Source organism: Castor canadensis, chromosome 11 (genome assembly GCF_047511655.1).
Source record: "Castor canadensis chromosome 11, mCasCan1.hap1v2, whole genome shotgun sequence".
In the NCBI taxonomy this organism is placed as follows: domain Eukaryota; kingdom Metazoa; phylum Chordata; class Mammalia; order Rodentia; family Castoridae; genus Castor; species Castor canadensis.
Window position 1 is genome coordinate 28,436,111 of NC_133396.1, and position 19,267 is coordinate 28,455,377.

The following is a 19,267-nucleotide window of genomic DNA, read 5'->3' on the forward strand; positions in this document are numbered from 1 at the left end:
ATTGCTTGAGTTCAAGAATGAATGAGGGAATGACTGCACAGAAACAGGAATATGATAGAAAATGATGGAAATGGTTTATATTTTGATTGTGGTGGTGGTAACAGGACTGATTCTCTCTCTAAAAGTCATCAAATAAGTGCATATTATTTTATCTACATGCTTCAACAAGTTGATTTTAATTATAGGCACTCTAGAGCAATGCTTAGTTAATATTTTTCTGTAAAGAGCCAGATAATAAATAATTTAAGTTTTGCTGGCCATAACCTCTTTCACAATTTGGTTCTTCCATTGTAATGTGCAAGTAGCCATAGATAAGAGAAAATACATAAGTAGGTGGGTGTGGCTGAATTTTAATAAAATTTTATTTATGGACCACTATTTGGCTTCATAACTTTTTATATCATGAATATTCTTCATATCTTTTCCCCCCAAACATTTGAAAATATAAAAACCAATCTTTGTTACTGCTTATAAAAATAGGCAGTGAGCTGGAGTTTTTGGTCTTTGGGCCATTGTTTGCCAGGCCCTGCTCTGGAGTTCAAAAAATCCTACATGGAATAGCATTTTGAATCTGCCTTGGGAGCTTCTCCATGCAAACGCAGTGTCTAGCAGGGCTGGGACAGCAAGTGCTGTAGGTGCTATGTAGATCTTGACAGAACCACCCTGTCAGTGGCCAGCCAAAGCCACTGCTTCATGACTCCAACTTCCCCATGTGTCCAGGGAGGACAACAATCATGAACTTGGAGCCCTGTGGAGCTCATTCAGCTTGTTCTTTGGGAGAGGATGCTCTGTCCAAGTGCAGAGTCTGATCAGGACCTGAGTTATAAGTCTGGCTCATCTCAATCATCGGGGAAGAAAGGTTGGATTTCTCAGGTTGTCATTCCTAAAATTGCTTATTCTCCAGGTGATGTTCTTATTTCTGAGTATGGTCTGACCCTCAATCCCAATAGAGAAGAGTTATTTAAAAACAAAATAAAACTTGGCAGCAGACTAGTACGCTCAGAAAGCTTGCTCTTTCCTTGCCACACTGCCACCCCTACCACAAACCGTCCCTTCAAGGAGGGTGGTTTCCTACTAAAATGTTTGCCTGGCCAGGGCCAGAGCAACTCCAAGCCCCTCTGACAGCAAAGGAAGTTCTATATCTAAACCTTCAGATATTGAGATTTCATTTTCTTTGGTTTCTTACAGTACGGGGTGCTTGAAGAATCACTTTGGGATGGTAAAAACTGTCAAAGTATCCACAAAATAAAGATCGTTCTGAGGTTCCTAAAGTTTCTAGGCCTTTTAAAATTTGAACATTCCAATCTATTGAAGAAAGTAGATTATACAGGATCCCCTTTATTCTTACATCTGTTGGAAGTATTTATATCAATTCCTTGTGTTGGGGATTACTTTTTTTTGTTAAGGCCGCGAAGTATTTTGGGCTCTGCAGGCAACATGGCCAATGTTGCAACTCTTCAACTCTGGTTGGTGTTCTAAAAGCTTTACTGGGTTCCAATAAAATCCTTCACAAAATCAAGCAGTATGCCAGATTTGGTACACAGGCTGTTGTTTGCTAAGCCCTGGTCTGAGATGTAGTATCTCTAGAATGAACTAGATGGCTAAGGAAATGCAGCTTAAACAAGCAGTGACTATTTGTGAATATGCAGCAGAACGTCTCATTACAGATTAGGAAGTAAAGTTCAAGCAATGAGTACAGTGTATTAGGAGTGGAGAAGGGACACACAAGTAGACTGGATGAATCCTGACCAGATGAACTTTCATCTGCTAAAGGAAGAAAGACAGGTGGATAAGCAGTAGTGAGACAGGAAGGGCTGGACAGATCAATCACACACACACAGAGAGAAGAACATGCAGAGGTCTGTGGTCTTGGTTCACATGTGGTTCAGGTAGAAAATTACAGCACAAACAGAGGCACTGGTAAAAGTGTGTGCAAGCTATCTTCACAGAACAGTGAGATGGCAAACCTGGAAAGGCTCATTCTCAAAGTATCATAGAAGACTTAAAACATCCAGCTTAACAATACAAGTTCTTTCTTTAAGAGTCAGTGGGAGATTTTGAAGGTTCCTAAGCTTCTATTACAATGTTCCCTGAAAATCAGGCAACTTAGAGAACCTTCTTTCTTTTCTAAAAAAGCAGTGCTGACTACATCTCACATGTTATAAATGTGACAATATGTTAATGAAGCCGTTGTCTGTCTGATAATAATGCACCAAGTGTTTTACTTTCATATGTCATTTCATACTTATGAAAAAAATCACCAAAGTGATTATTTTACCCTCATTTTAAGGATTAGAAACTTGAGATGCAGAAGAAATTAATTTACCCATCCCTGCCCACTCGTGAGAGGCAGAATGTGGGTTTAAACCTAGTTCTTAGTCATTCTGAGTGCAAACTATATGGCTTCTCAGTGCATTTAAGCATATTTCTATGTTTTAATAAACAAAAAGATTTAAACCTCATGTTTAAGTTGTCTGTCCTTACTTATAGTATTTTTCCTACTTAAAAAAAATCCCCCATTTCATGACATTTCTTATCTTTCTATGTCCCTACTCTTTTTAAGAGCAATGGATTAATAATAAAATATTTTAAAATTTAAATTCTGTTCAAAGTTCATCTAATTTGAGCTCACTAATTTAGCATGAAATTGTGATTTTCATTAATGCTGTACCTTTTCCACCTATGTATGTAATTATTTTCACAGCATTTTGCCTACATTGCAGGTGGACCTGCTTTTTTGGCAGTACTGGGATATGGATTCAGGGCTTTGTGCTGACTAGGCAAGTGCTCTACCACTTCAGCCACACCTCTATCCCTTTTTGCTCTGGTTATTTTTGAGACAGGAGCTTGCTATTTTTTTCCTAGGCTGGCCTGCACTAATCCACCACTGGAACGACAGGCAAGTGCCACCATGCCCAGTTTTTTTCTATTGAGATGAGGGTCTTGTGAATGTTTTATGACCAAGCTGGACTTGAATCAGAATCCTGATCTCAGCCTCTCAAGTAGCTAGGATTACAGGTGTGAGCCCCTGGCATTCAGCTTTGACCTTCTTTTAATGCATATACCAAACATTCATCTCATATTAATCTGAAAACAAACAAGAATATTAACAATGCTGCATTAATAATTTATGTAATTTTTTTCCAAATTACTTAAAGTTGGGCTGTATTAGTGATGTTATTTTAAGATGTATTTGTGTAAAAAATCTTCTTTTAAAAAGGACAGATTATGATCCAATGCATTGGGGTCTAATAAACACTTAGTGAAAGAATTCTCAAATGCATGAAGTGATGACGTTTCATGAAGGTTCCCTGATTCTCAACTACATTCCTTTGAAGCCATTAGATCTCTTAAATCATAGGGATCTAATATCAGGCTGTCTGTGGGGGTCTATCTTCAGCTTCTCTAAATTCAATCAATTTAAGAGAAATAGGAGTAGGGGCTTAGTAATGGCCTTAGTCACAACAGGCCATTAATCTCTGCATACTCAATTGTAATCCAGCCTCTACCAATGTGACTGGGGGAGACATTCCATCAAAACCCAGAATGCTCTGAAAAGCTCTGACACAGACTCCCTAGAGATAAACTCAGGTCACAGCTTGCTTGTCTTTACTTAACATCAGCACAGTATTTATCATCTGTCCTACTTCTTGTTTTTTACTTCTCTGCCTTTTGCTGAAATTCTCAGATCAGATATATTTGAAAATGAGCCATGTCACAATTCCAGGAATAGTCTAGCATTTAATTACTATTAAAACAATCTCCTTTCACATGAATATTAAACATAAATCAAAACTTTTCATTTGCAAATGGGTTGAAAAAAACATGGTTAAGGTTACCATGTGCACAAATTAATACTTGGGGAAATTGGCAGGGGAGAACAACGAAAAGAAAAGAAAGTAGTCAAATTTCACTAATAATGAATGACAGTTTTAGAACCTGCAGGGTAAATATTATATCTTTTATGATGAATGGACTGGAGCATGATACTCCATTTCTTTACTGCTCTGATCAATATTAACCATTTTTTAATGTATCAAGCAGGAAAAACAGTAAGCAAGTCCCTGAATCAGGGTGTTGTTTATGCCACCACTGTCAAGGTTGGAGCTTTACTGAATGTTATGAGGCCATACACACTGAAGACCACAAGAGGTTTAAATTATAGTTGTAAAATGAAGACATGTGAATGAAATTTAAAAAAAAAAATTAAAGAAAAATGTAAGCCAGACCAAGTAAATTGTCTTTGAAGATAATTGTAGAAAATGACATGATTGTCTTCCTTCTTATTACCTTTAAAATATTCCCTGAACACCCGTTTCCCTGGTGAATCAAATTCAACCAACCTTAACTGATTATGTGCTATGTTCAGGCATTGTGTTAAACACTCTCACATGCACTGGGTCATTTAATCCCCATGTTTTACACGAGATTGCCAAATTCTTTCTAATTTTGCCCAATGTGTCTTTTGTTCTTTTAGATTCAGCCATAACAATAGAAAAACCTACCACTTGTCATTCTGTGTGCCACACATCATTCTACATTTTTAAATTCCAATCTCCCTTAACTTCAAAGATAGATGTTCTTACCTCCAGTTTACAAATCAGCATATGGAGGTGTACTAAGAGATATTAAGTAACTTTTCAAGGTCACATCATGGCTACCAAAAGAGTTGAAATTAAATAATAAAACAGTATACAAAGTTTACAACAACTGCTTTATGTAGTACTTAGTGATGACCTCTAGACTTTTTCCTCAGATCTCACTAGGAAACTACAATGTTATCATTCTTCAAATACAGTTTGGGGTATTCTTTTATAATATATTATCATAAGCTTGTCCGTCTAGAAAGTCATATGCCACTGTTCTATTCACTCTACAGTTCTTGAAAGTACTTATATCTTAAATCTTGCTGCCTTGACTTTTAAAACAGAAATCTTGAATAATTTTTTATAAACATCTCTTAACTCAATGAAATTAGCCAGTTCAACAGCACTGTTTATAAGGGTAAAACTGGGAACAAAAGCAGTGTAATGAATTACTCCACTTCATAAACTATTCCTCGCTTCCATCCTAAACATTCTTTCAGCAAATCATCTGATTCTCTTTTCCCTAAAACTTACAAAACATATGCTCCAAGAACAATACTTAAGTCTTAAAACTATTTATTTGCCAAATTATTTACAAATTATTTATTTGCTCTTAACTATTGTTTCCTGTCTCTGATCTAACTTGTGAAGCAAAATAGCATCTTGAATTCCAGGGATATTCAGTTTTTGTTTAATAGTTTTGGGGGGAGGATCCTTATTGAAAGATTTGTGTAAATTTAATCACTATGCTACATACATGCTTACTCTCTCAAGGAATTTTGTGTATTTATAGAAATTTATAAATAATTTGCACATTACTTTTGCATATCACACAGCAAAATCATAAAGAACATCATATTATGTGACGGTAATCACAATAGTAGGATTATTTTTTTAAAATAATTCAATAGAAATAGTTATCTATAGACATGAAAACAGATGCCAATATGGCATGAACTAGAAACAACACAGATTCTCAAAATAGAAAGATAAATATAAAAAATGCTATTTATGGCTGGGTGCCAGTGGCTCACACCTGTAATTCTAGCTACATGGGAGGGTGATATATGGAAGATTGAGGTTTGAGGCCAGCTCAAGGAAATAGTTCATAAGAACCCATCTCCCAAATAACCTGAGCAAAAAGACTAGAAGCATGGCTCAAGTGGTAGGGTGCCCACTGTGCCAGACAAGCCCTGAGTTTAAACTCCAATCCTATCAAAAAAATGCTATCTATTCAAATAGATTATTATGGAAATATAACAAGAAAATCATGGATATTAAAATGGAAGATACTAGTGAATTGTTTACCAAACCTCTTCCCATTTGCCCCTCAGCACAAGGCTAGTCCACAATTCCCCTCCTTTGAGATAAGAGGTGGCCATCTGACTGACCAGAAATTATATGCACAGCTTTCCTTTCTGGCCTATCAAAACCTTTCCCATGATCCTTTGTGTGTTGTTTATCCCTCTCCATCAGCTGATGCTGATGCTCAGGACAATGTTGGAAACCATGTCTTGGAAGGTAGTAAATCCTCCACCAGGCTTGAGACTCCCCAGTCATTACAAGAGTCAGCAATTTTCTCTTTTATCCACCTCCCCATACATGTGTTAATACCAATTGATTAATCGACATAAATAAGACACAAGCTTCTATTTTGTCAGGTCCGTGATTTGGGACTTACCTGTCTCAGAACCCAAGATTTCCTGAACTGCCACAACTAGGAAGTATCGTGGGAATACTTAACAAATAACGTGAAGTTTTAAAAGAGTACAAATATTTAAGGTGTTAAATAAACATTTCGTCTACTGGGTATCAATGTTTTCCCTAAATTTTCTTTGATACTTTTGTATCCTATTTGGCATTTAAGTAAATCCAGTAATTCCCAGAATCAGTCATGTTTGTGACACTACAACACTTTTGCATATACGACCTTGATCTTGCAAAGAAGAGAATCTCATTTAAATACACAATTATCCTAAAGAGTCAATGCATAAATACAACACTAGTTCATTAATTTGCTTAACACTTGTAACCTGTAGCTGTGGCACAACACAAGACATTACTTGGCTCAGTCAGACCTTAATTCCAACGGTTCTAAAACCAGAAGGAAAAAAACATAAAAGGTGGTGCCAACTTGTATACCTAAGATTGCACACAGCTTTATTTAGTCACTATAATACTGCACTAAAACAAACTAAAGGCCACAAAGAACTGCTTCACAGTGCAGAACAGGGATGGAACTTGTTACATATATTAAAACTAATTACTTTGCAACTTTATATTTTCTTCTACAGAAGTTGAATCACTGCAACTTAAGTGCTGGTTAATTATGGGGCATAATGATATTTAGATAACCAGTGACATTTTTCTATTCACACCCAAGCTATGCAATACCCACACATACTTTACTTTCTAACTATCAGTATAATCACAATCATCTAGTCATCTGATCAGAAATTGACAATAGGGGCTTTTTTTCTATAAGCCCCTCCCCTTTTTCCTGTAGTTAAAATAACAAGTAAATAACACAAAGTTATCCAACTATCATTTCCTCACAGATGCTAAGATCAATGTGATTTTAACACTCAAAGACAGCAAAATCACTTGGTTCTTTCAATTCCTAGGCTCCTGGCTTTCTCCCTCATGAGAAGTGCTATCCTGTTATAAAAGGCCAAAGGAAAAGTAATGTTTTTGACACAAGACTAAAAACACCATACAGAACACAGTCAGTTCCTGTGTTTCACTGCATCAACACCAAAGGGTGGGGCTGGCTATTCCCTGAAGCACTCTGGTTCAATACTAACTGAAGGATAGCATGCTCTTAGAGTGTTAGTTTCTCCAAAGCTGGAAAACACCATATCCTAGGCAGTCTGCTCTAATAAGAACAGAGATGACATGTGGGACAGAACAACGATGAATCCATTGATCTTTTTCATGTATTTAACACGGTGTCATAGAACACAAAGGAGCTGAAAAACATCTTAAACAACTTTTAAGTGCCTCAAATAAGGATGGTTTGTCAAACAGACATTCGAGTTGAGTCTGGGAAGGAAAGTGAAAACTATCAAATGTGTTGCTCCATGGGATAGTTCTCTTTCTCTTCAAATCTTTGCACATTCAAAAACCTACATGCAGCAGAAGCTGACAGAGATGTCTGCTCATCTCTCCTTCCTCATAGCCTTGTTCTTGTCTCCCAGTCTCCTACAAAGATAACAAAGCAATTGTAAATCACTCCTTGTTTTTTAATCATGTATGAATTTAGTCCTTCTTTATAAAGAATCTTCTAAATGCCAGGCTCTGGACTGGGCAATGGGAAAAACTACAGTATTTGTGTATCAGTACATGTGTACTCTACAAGGCTGCTTTGTTCTGTACATTTTATCATCCACCTGGTCCAGTGCTTACCTCACAAGAGAGGCATCCTTTCATTAGCATTTGTGGAATGAATGAATAAATACATTAAATGCTGAGAAAAAAAAACCCTATCATAGCTATGCTACTTTGTTTGTTCATTTCAAGAGTCCTATGAGTTATTAATTATTATTCCAACCTTGCAGAGGATGAAAGGCCTATCTTCAGTCAGTAAGTGCTGCCATCAGAACTGTTTTCCTTGAGGGTAAAAGGTAGCTGTGTGTAGTGAGGAGAGAGGGGGAGCGGAAGGGAAATATGTTGACTCATATCCTTTAGTAAATGTGTTTATTCCAACTCTGGCATTGCTGCCAAGTGTGTTGCAAAGCCAGCAAGACTTGGCTCTGTAAAACTTACCTAAAAGTCACAAGCTTCATTTCTTACTGCCAGCCCCTTTTGCCACTGGGCATGAAGTATTGGGCAAAGTTAAAGACTAATTCTGCATGTGCTCTGACAAAAATGTCACCTCTCCCAGATAGGGAGGCGAAGGTATTTATATGCTGCCTTTTTCATAATCTCTCCACTGCCATCCTGATGGCACCTTAATGCAAATGTAATCAAAACCAAATGCTGGCTATCCCATTACCAGCCCAATCCTGGTAATAAAGAGCAATTATGGCTTTGTTATAAAGGTAATTCTAGATCATTTCTCATCACCTGAAGACCCTCCTCCAGCCCCCACATGCTGGAAAATCTTTAAAGTTCTATTTAAGGTTACTTGGGATGAAAATTGAAAAAAATATGTATGAAAAATTCAATAATCAGAAAGAATATATGATAGTAATTGACACATTGCAAAAGCCAGGGTCAGTCAATAGATTCCTGGCTCTTCCTTGGATGGAAATATCTAGCAATAAATTAAGGAAGGAGATAAACTCTGTAATCTATGTCTGAGTCCTCAAAAAGCTTCTGGGAAGTCACCTGGAACCAAAGACAACACTAGAAAATAACTAGTGATCTTGCCCAAATGGACCATGACTAGACCAGTGTCAAAAGCTTCAGCCTGACTGGCCTATTCCTAATAAAGACAAAGATACAAATTCCATGCCCTCTTTGGTCTTAAAAGAGGGCCTTTCTTGCACAGAGAGGGAGAGGTTGTTTTTATTAACATTATTATATACAGAAATCCTACCTCTTAAACACTCTTCCATTTGAACCTCATCCATCACTCTTTCTAGATGTTTCCATATTGCCCTCTTGACCAACCACTGAATTCGTCATGCTTATGTAATGTCCCAGCTTTTGCAAATATTGTTTCCTATGCTCATTCCTTCCCATTACACTCCTCCTAGTTAATCAGAAAGAATCTTGCAAGCTGTCATTTACTTTAGCATCCTTGAAGATGCAGTTCAAGCATCTTATAACACACTTTGTCGCCTTTCTCCACTCCTCCCCCCTCCAAAATGAGTCAGATGCCTGTTCTCTCTTCTCCTCAAACACTTCCGTACCAAGTTTCATTATAATACTCATCAAATTCTGTTGTAACTACTGTTTTAAAGATTGGTATCTTCTTAGATTATAAGTTCTTGGAGGGGAGGTTCAATGTCTAATTCATTTTTGTTGGCTTGCACCTTGGATAAATGTTGAATGATAAGGCAGACCAAGGAAACTATTAAATTTGTAGGTCTCTACACTTTATATATGGTCACTGGACCACTGAGAGCGTATGGTAGGCACATAATTTAGTGGACCATATTATATTCTTCCAAGTGAACACATAGTTTATTGAAAATAAAAGCTATGGTGGAGTGTAGTAAGCAAAAAGAACTGCAAAATGCTTCATACAATGCATCCACTGCTTGGCTCACAATTAATCTTCATGACATGAAGCATGTATGGATGATTCATTTCTCTTGTCCTTCACCTAATGCTAAACACATTATTGTTATTATTATTATTCAAGTACAAAATTGAATACATTTGCATTTGCTTAACATGAAAATACCAAATCTCAAAGATTAAGGTAATTCAGGGCCATCAGAGGGCTTTGTTTGGTCTGTCACTCAGAATGTCCCACAATGGCTTAACTGATCTATTAGGCCAGAGTTTTTAAAACAAATTTTGTGGGTTTCGTTATCAAGAATAAAGGCTAGCATGAAAAGAAGACAAAGAACTGGATTTCTAAGTTATTCCTTATTATAATCAAAGTCCAAGTACGAAGATGTCTTGTTGAGATGAAACCAAACCTGATTTTCCTTAGCTCCTCCTAACCTCCTCATAACAAAAAGCTAAGGTCCAAACTTCTCATCTTGGCTTGAAAGCACCTTTATATTGGTGCCAAGTTATTTTTATCACTATTTCCAATCACTTATTCCAATTCAGCTACTCCTTATGTCCCTTTCGCCATCTTTTGATATTTTGCTTTGCTCATCCCTTTTTGTCTATGAACATATTATTCTTGTCTTGTGGTATTCCCCTATTCCTGCCCTATTGTTCTGAATTCTCATATATTCTTCCAGGCATAGTTCAATTGTGTTCATCTCCATAAATCCTTCCCTTCCCTACTTGCATCCACTAAAAAGAGTTAGTTGCTCCTCTTTTATACTTCTAGTATATTTTATACACATCTCTATCACACAGCGTGTGCTATCTTACAAATAGTAGGAACCATGTGTTGTTCACTTTTGTGGTTCCAAGGCCTTGCACAAAGCTATCTTTTTTGATGAACAGAAAGGAAATGACTTACCTAAAGCTCAGGCCCAAATATGTAATGCTTAACTGGCACTTATAAGAAATAGTTCAAAGCATGGATGATAATTATCATTCGCGTCAATCATGGCAATGATGAGGATGATGAAATAATTATTTTATGGGAGTAGCTTCAATTCACTGAACAACTATGACATGCTAGTCTCTACAGTATATCTTATGTGTATTCCCTCTAATCCTCACTTTACATAGGATGAAAATAAAGCTCATAGAGCCTAAGTTACTTCTCTAACTTTACATATAGAAGGAATGGCAAAGTTACAATTTATATGTTGGCCTATCTTGGTTTCAAAGCCCATGCTTACTCTCATATGTGGTTTCTATCTTCCAGATTCTGTGTTAAGCATTTCATAACTAATGTCTTATTATCCTTATGAGTTCCTCGTAAGAATCACAACCTTAGTCATAAGTATTATCTCCACATTGCAGCCCAAATATCTGCAATCCCAAACAGGCTACAAACTGTGAAGTATAGCAGTAGTTGGAGACATGTAAGACCCAAAGCAACATTAGAACTGCAAACAGATTTTAGCCAGTTCAATCTATTTAATCAATGCAAAGATCCATAATTAAAAAAGAAAAATTACAATGAGCATAACTATATTAGGACATTCATATTCTCTAACTCAATAGCTTCCCAAGAGGGTTCATCCACACCTTCTAGTGTCTCACAAAGTGAATCTTTGATTTTAGTTGTAATAGGCCTCACTGTACATCTGCTCAGTCCTATTCCTCCCCTTTTGCTAATGTGTTCTTCCTCTCTTTCTTCCCAAACTTTGATATCAATCTAATATCCTTACTTTTTTATGTATGAATTTCTCTCATCTATAGATTTATGACCTGTATTAAACAATTAAGCATTATTCTTATTGTTTTCCATCATAATACATTTTGGCCTCACAACTTTCCTAATTATATCTTAACAACTAAGCATTACTCATATTATTTTATATTACTTGTCATTATGTGCACATTTCTCATCTTTGTTTTTATAACTGTATCTTAAGTATGAATCATCTTGTAATAAAGACACAGATAGTTTACATTTATAATGCATAAAAAATGTTCAGGATTGCTTTCTGATGTTTTCACCAGAAATCCTTTAGAAATAACACAAATAAAATTTTCATTTTACAGTTAAAGAAACTAAGACTCAGAGAGATAAAGAGATTGCCCAGGTCCTACAGATGTTTAGGGTGGAGATGGGTTGCAGAGTGGGTCTTCTGACAGCCATCCTCTTTCTACAATGGTTTGCCACCACACACATTTATGGTATTTGAATATCTTTCTGACCTAAGCTCCAGGCCCAAATATAAAATGCTTAATTAAAGTGATAAGTTGTGGTGTTAGGTACTCATCTCCTCAGATGACAATCAAAGTCCTCTCCTCACCCAAGGGAATGACGGTTCACATTGACTTTCCTTTTCCCTTTGGGCAGACTCCTGACTCACTGCCTGAAGAGTTTCATCTAGAATGATGATTATCTGTCCACTATTAACTATATGGTGTCACATGGGAAACTGAATTTAAAGAAATCATACTGCTAATGAGACAATCAGATGAGTAGTCTATTTGGGCGTGGTTCATTTTCATTTAATGGGATGTTTCATTAAAGCCATATTGACCGCATATGCAGTTTGGCGATTTGGAAGAACTTTAAAGTTGGGTCTATACAAGCAGAATGAAGGAAATTCTGTTGATTCACTGGGTAATAAGCATCATGTGGTTGCCATGTGATTTATTAAGCTTTCCAAGCTTCACCTCAATATTGGGTTCACAGGGATAAAGTGCATTACATTTTTGATGATGGACCAAAGCCTAATGCTACTGGTCTCATTTGTTTGAAAAGAACAATTAAGAGGCCTTTCAAACTTTTTAGCCACAGCCTCCTTGAAGGTGGGATTCATGTTCAATGTTGCAAAATGTGCCTGCTGATGATTCTTTTCCTTTTTTTCTTTTTAGCAGTACTGGGGTTTTGAACTCAGGGCCTTCCACTTGCCAGGCAAACACAATACCAATTGAGCCACAACTCCAGCCCTTGCTTTTTGCTCTTAAATAAGCTTGTGTGGAAAAACGTAAAGCTCTACTCTACCATGAACCCAACCTAAAAAAAAACAGATTTGTATGAAATAGGCAATAATTGATATTATTGTATGCTTACTATGTGTCAGACACTGTGCTAAGTGAAAAATCAGTAAACATATTATCTAATTTAATCCACATAACAAATGTACAGGGTATCCTCTTTCTGTATATAAAGAGGCTGAAATCATGCAATTTTAATTTTCAGAGTAGGACGAGAATATCCTAAATATTGGCCTGCAGGGAATGCTGATCCACAAACTGCTAGAGGCACTTGAGTGATAGTTTCATCTGACTGACAGAATTAGAGGAACTCAAATGCTGCCTTAACTCTTTTGCTTTATATTACAATCATTTTAAACTTTAATTCCCAAATTCTTTGACTTATATCCATTTTGCCCAATTCATTCTTTCAATTAGAGACATCAAAATAAAAACTATATCCAAAAAAAACACTTGAAAGAAATCTTGAACCAAAACATAATGATTTACTGAATTTTTACTCAGTTAGATCTGGATAGGAATCCTCCAGACTAAGCCTCTGTGAACACTAGCTGCCTTATCTGTAAAATTACCCTACAAGTTCTATGAAGAGACAAGTTAAAATAGCTGCAATGTATTTAAAATGTGTGAAAGCAACACATAATTCAAATTGTTGCTGCTATTACAAATAAACTCACAAAGAAATAAAGTTACATAAGAAGGGAAGCACGGTACATTGTATGAATTAAATCAGGCAGCTGCCTTTTGACCAGGAAACTCTCTCCTAATGCTGCTAAGCATTCATTCTCGCTGATCTGAGCTGCTTTTGTAGGAAGGGAAGGGAGCTCTTGCTAGCACAGAGAAAAATCATTCTCTTTTTCTCTCTCCCACTCCCTAACCCCAGCTGCCTTACATTTTCAGTAAAATCAGAGCTGAGTTTAGTGTGGAGCCAGAATTCCCAGACCATGATATTCCCTCTCTAGCCTTGTTGTGCTGTCATTAAGTAGCCAAAATGGATATGATTTTTCAAATGGAAGACACACTTACTCCTTACTCAGCAGCTAGCTAAGCCTGACCAAGCGGACCCTTAGTTTCATTTGCTAACCAAATTACAACTACAGAGTCATCATATTCACCAAGCCTAGGCATCTGTACTTTAAGCAATATATCCAAATGGGGACATGGAGAAAACTCCTTGGGTATACTTTTAATTTGGGGGCTGGGATAGAAAGGGGGGCTGTTAGAACCTGTGGTTTAAAAAAAAAAAACAATCTAAGATACAAAGCCCCAGTGTGTTCCTGAAAGCAAAAGCCACCAAATGAAATTCACTCTATTGACCAAAGCTACGACCAACATTTTCATTCTGCAAAATGTTTATTCTGCAGATTTTCACTGGCCTTTCCCAGCCTTGTATTCCTCAGTAACGAAGTCAACCCTATCAATGCATCAATGTCTAGTAACTCAGTATGATTAGCACCCATTTACTGGTCAAAGCAACTTATCCAAGATAGTGGAAAATACTTTAGATTTTTCATTTATAATTTTTAACTTATGATTTAGTAGTTTCTATGATCATAGGGTTATGTTCCCTTTGGTAAAGCTCAGTAGTGAGTAAATTAAAACTGCAAATCATGGAAACAGAAATGAAAGACCCACTAACTTCTCCCTGAGGCATAATTATTCAACCTTAGCGCACTGCATTCCTATAATCCTAAGACTGTCAGGTGGGAAAAGAAAAGATACCAAGTCCACTAAAGTGTGCAATTATGAGTCATGGTTATATTACTAAGCATAATTCTGACACAAATGGGCATCACTGAATAAGTACTGCTTACAGGAGGAGGCCACCTTGGCTTCAAGAAAGAATGGCTTAAGTTTACTGATATGCAGATATAAAGTACACAATTGCTTACATGTCTTCATAAAGTACAAATTAATTCATATCCTAACTAGGCATTTGGAATGCTAACCTAGTTTTCTGTGTTTAGCTAATAGCTAGCAATTTTGCTTACACTTTTATCCTCTCATTACACAGCAATGATTATTTAGTAAATACCTGTGAAAGGCCACACACACTCCATAGCACTCCTCTTGGGTTGGAAATAATCTCCCCCTAATATTTCTATTTGAATAATTTAGTTGCTGATACATCAAATCAAAAACAGCTATGACAGGTATTCCACTAAGGCCCCCTTTGGAGGCTAAGGAAAGACTCAGCTTGTTCTTCTATGTCATTGCCTGCCAAAATTCAGGGTAAGGACTGAGGACAAAGAGGATGCTGGGGGGAATCCAGGACCTTGACAAATGTTATCCCTTTGTCAACCTTTTGTGAACTCAGATGCCTTGTTGATATTTATGATGCTGGAAAGAGATAGGAAAAGGCTATTTTATAGCTAGTGAAGAAGTCCAGAGCAAGAAAAAGAGCTAGAATAGACATGAAAAAGAAAAAAATGTGACCTTGTGGGATGCCACCCAGTCCATCCCTGAACACAGGACTTGTATAGGAGTCACCTGAGGATTTTCACTCCCAGAGGCAGGACAGATTAAGAGAGCTCCCACTAGGGGAGTTGGGGTGACCCCAGGGCATTCTTTTCTTGTCTGCCAGAACAATATAACTCACTAAAGTAGGATGGTCAAGACCCAAACAATGATTTCTGGTAACAGTTTCCCATTCCTGCTTTATGAGGAGAGAACTGAAACTAAACAGTGATGTTGGAAACTGGGCCCAGGGTAAGGGCAGAGGAAGGGTTTTAATATCCAGAATCACATGTGGCTTCGGGGATTGAGAATCGAAGGACTGAAAAGGAAGAGACAGGACACCTGTCCTTCTACCCCAATGCTGCTCAAAAGTGTCTGCTCACAGGTGCAAGGTTCCTGCTCTCCTCCTCTGGTGACTTCATGGGATGTTGGCTCAGTCCCCAATTCTGCAGAGGGAATGCAGGCAGAAGGGAGCATTGCAAATAGGCTTCTGTTTAAATGGCAGGTGTGAAGGGAAATGGAGTGAGTGCTGGTCAATGGGAGGAGCCACTGAACTGGGGAATACTGCTGGTCCTAGTGCTTTCCCTCACAGTGCCTTCCATGCCCAATCTCCTGCACCAACAAAGACACTGCTCAGAAATAGGATCCTTCCTAATGAACAAACACTCACTCAGGCTAAGGCAAGCAGGGGCTCTATTTCGTTCACCTGAACACCCTGGGTTCTCATTTGCTTTTAAAACTACAGGCTGGCACAAGTAGTCTGAGATCAGAGCCTGAGCTAGCACATCCTTGATATCGGGATTTAAGACTACCATGGAAAGTGGTATTTGACAGATTGTGTTGTTTCAGATGGATTTTTCTTTTATTTGTGGTGGGGGAGGGCATGCCACCAGGTTTTCAAGCATCACAATAAATGGGTCTGTGTTTGGGGAAAGCGTGGAGGACTCTTCACCTCCCCAGTCCCTGCTGGTATTTCCCAGTCCTGCATCCTCCCGCAGTCTCTTCAAAGTGCCTAGAGACTAGGGCAAGGACCTGCGTCCATTTTGCCAGCCAGGAGCCACCGAGTTTGGGAACTTTGAAAGCCAGGGGATGCGGGTGGGGGTTGCCAAGGCTCCGATTTCGGCGCCAGAGTTCTCAGCCAGAAGAGCAGTTGAAAATCAACACCCAATCTGCCTCTTCTTTCTCATCTCTTGTCCCCTCTCCTTTCTGCCTTCCAGGACGCCACACAGGTCCTACTCCCACCACACACACACACACACACACACACACACACACACACACACACACACTTGGGTTTAGAAGGTTTTTGATTCTGAAGACAGTAAAGCCGCAGAACAGAAAGGGTCTGTGCCACCCCCCTCCTTGCTTCCCGCCTGGCGTCTACACTGAAATCCCATAAATTCCAAGCATTAACATAACCCAAACCCGCCCGTGACTCCAGCACGTCCCGTACCTGATATGCAGACGATGAAATTGGCTTGAAGAAGAAAAAGCACCTCCCAGACTATTTCCATCCTCTGATTCTCATTCCAAGTGCATCACTCGACGGGAAAACAGGGGGAAGGGGGAAGCCCAACACGGCACACACACATACACACACGCACACACTCCCAAGCGAGCCCACACTCGCACTCCCACCCGGCAGCCAGCCAGGGACAGTCACCCCCCAAGATCAATATCGCAGTTTGAAGTGTTCCGGCAAATCTCCCCTCGGGCTCGACGGATGTGCGCCCCAGATGTGCTGACACATGTCCGATGCCTCGCGGCCTCGGAGGTCTCCCGGCTCGCGTGTCCCTGCTCCTCGCACCAGCGGTGGGAACAGCACTAACAGCGGTGGTGGCGACGGCAGCCACCTGAAGCCACCAGCGCTGGGCTCTTTCTGCAAAACCAAGACCCCGATCCTCCTGGCGCCCCAAGAAGACATAGACGATAGCCCCCCGCCGGGCCGCGCGGTGCAGTTCCGGGCTCCCGGCAGCTGGTAGAGTTCCCTGGCTAAACCCAGGCAGTCCGCGACAAGTTGCCCTCGAAGTCCGCCCCCCTCACCGGGGCATGGTCAGAGGGTGGCTGCTGTGCTCTGCTCCGCTCGGGGCCGTTCTCTTCCTGCTTCCGGGGGGCGGGGAGGAGGACCAGACACAGCACACAGACAGAGACAGAGAAAGAGAAGCAGGGATTATTGCTCGGAACCTCCGGCCACCAGCAGCTTCTGCCGACCCGCCCAGCTCCCCAAGTCCGCGCGCAGCCTGGCGCCTCTGAGCTGGGTTCGGCCGCGAGTCCAGGAGGCCGAGCAGAAAACCAAGCACTAGGGATTGGGGCGCGTCGGGGGCGCACTGGTTCCCCACGTCGCAAGCGCGCTTTCTGCTCCTCTGCTATTTTCCAGGGCTCCCCAGGACCCCCAGTTGCTTCGTTTCCATCGTCCGCAACTAGCGCCGCCACCGAAATTTTCCGCAATGCAACTGCAGGGGTCGTTATTTCCTCGCCTACGGATCCCGACGCTTCCCGATTCAGAGAGGAGGGGGAGGGCAGGTGGGGGCGGGAGAAGGAGGAGTAGGAAAAGGAGGCTCGGCCAGGTGAGCGTCCTTGCTGTCGCCTGGAGTCCCAACGTCAGTCGGGCTGCCCGGCGCCCGGGGGCGGAGGCACAAGTCCAGGGTGGGGAGGTGAGGTTTAACCCTGCCATCAGGAGGAGGAGAAGGCTAGGCGTCAGAGCGTCAGGCCACCTTGGTCACTGCCTGGGCCCCAGCCCCTGGCGGCCGCCTCTGTGCTCTGCCCCGCCCGGCTGCCTCGGTTATCTTCCAGCATCTTTGAGTTTCTTTTCTCCTTAAAAAGAACTTCGCGCCTGCTGGTTCGGCGCGGGAGACCCGCGCGGGACTCATCCTGGAAGTGCTGTGCTATGCTCTCCCTCCGCTGCGGAATATTGGGGATTTTTTTTTTTTTTTGCATAATTCATTTCCTGCCCTCTCCCTTTCGTCCCTCTCCCGCCCCCTCCTCCTTCCCCTTTTGGCTCTAGTGCCAGAACTACTTACCCCAGAGTTCTCTCTGCAGGTTCCTAGACCAGGTGCAACTCTTGTCTGCAAGTCCCTCACCTCCCTCCTCCCGGAAGAGGGGAAAGCCGTCTTTCTAAGTCCGGGTGTCAGCAGCCGCTGCTGCCAACTGCGCCTCTACCCAGCGCCGGGAGGATCCAAGACCACTGGAAACCCCGGCCTTCGGGAACGGTTTCCCTTCTCGTTTTTTCTTTCACTCTGTTTAAGGAAGCCCTAGTGCTTTGGAGGCTTTTGCCCCAGGATACTCTCCGCCAGCAACACTCGGCAGCTTCCAGGGAAGATTTCCCTACCAAGCCCGTGCGCGCGCGCACATGCCCAGCGCGCGGCTCTCCGCGGCCCCAGGGGAAGGTGGGGGCGGTGCGAGCACCACCCACCACCCTGGCGGAGCTAGAGCTAGCGGGACCGCAGAAGGTCTGGCGGTCAGGCGGACTCTCTGAAGCTAAGGGAAGGACTTGTACCCCTTTGAGGTGTGTGGATGCGGAGGAAATGGAAGGAAATCCTGCGCCCAGGACTGTTTGCGTAAAAGGGCTGGCAGTGAAGGGGAAAGAGAAATTGCAGTAGATGTGTGTGTTTCTGTCGCTGCAGTAGTGGCGAAAGCCCCAGACCTACCTCTTTGGGGTGCTGAAGAAGAGGAGGACAGTATAGAGGGAATCCCTGGAAAGATACCAGATTTGTTGATGCGCTTGTCCCAATTCCCGAACTGTGACGTTGGGAGATTTTGCACAAGCGCGGATGGACACACACAACAAACACAAACACATAACCCGCAGGGATTTTTTTTTCCACTTTAAAATTTTGATGTTTAGAAGCCTGGGTCTAATACCTGTTGAAAAGTGAGTAAGTGGAGAGGAAGAAGGCGAAAGAAAGGGTGCTATTTATCTCACAGTGCTCATATACTGAGTCTTTCGATAGTGACCGGGCACCAACGCAGTCTGTGTAGCATCAAAGGGTGCGGCAAGTGAGCTAAAGAAGTTACACTACCGT

At 40.7% G+C, this 19,267-nt stretch overlaps 1 protein-coding gene across 2 annotated transcripts in view; it reads right to left on the reverse strand.

The window, feature by feature from the left end:
* The window catches only part of Ca10 (carbonic anhydrase 10), a 502,636-nt gene extending 483,840 nt beyond the window's left edge, over positions 1-18,796 (reverse strand). The window contains exons 1-2 of one of the 2 annotated variants that reach the window (XM_074046081.1): positions 18,266-18,796; positions 16,699-17,345 (exon numbers count right to left, since the gene is read on the reverse strand). In XM_074046081.1, coding sequence (XP_073902182.1) covers positions 16,699-16,759 — 61 coding nt within the window. In that variant the 5' untranslated portion in view covers positions 16,760-17,345; positions 18,266-18,796. Of the gene's footprint in view, positions 1-16,698; positions 17,349-18,265 lie in introns of both variants that reach the window. The other variant, XM_074046083.1, reaches the window with a different exon arrangement.
* Positions 18,797-19,267: the final 471 nt, after the last annotated feature.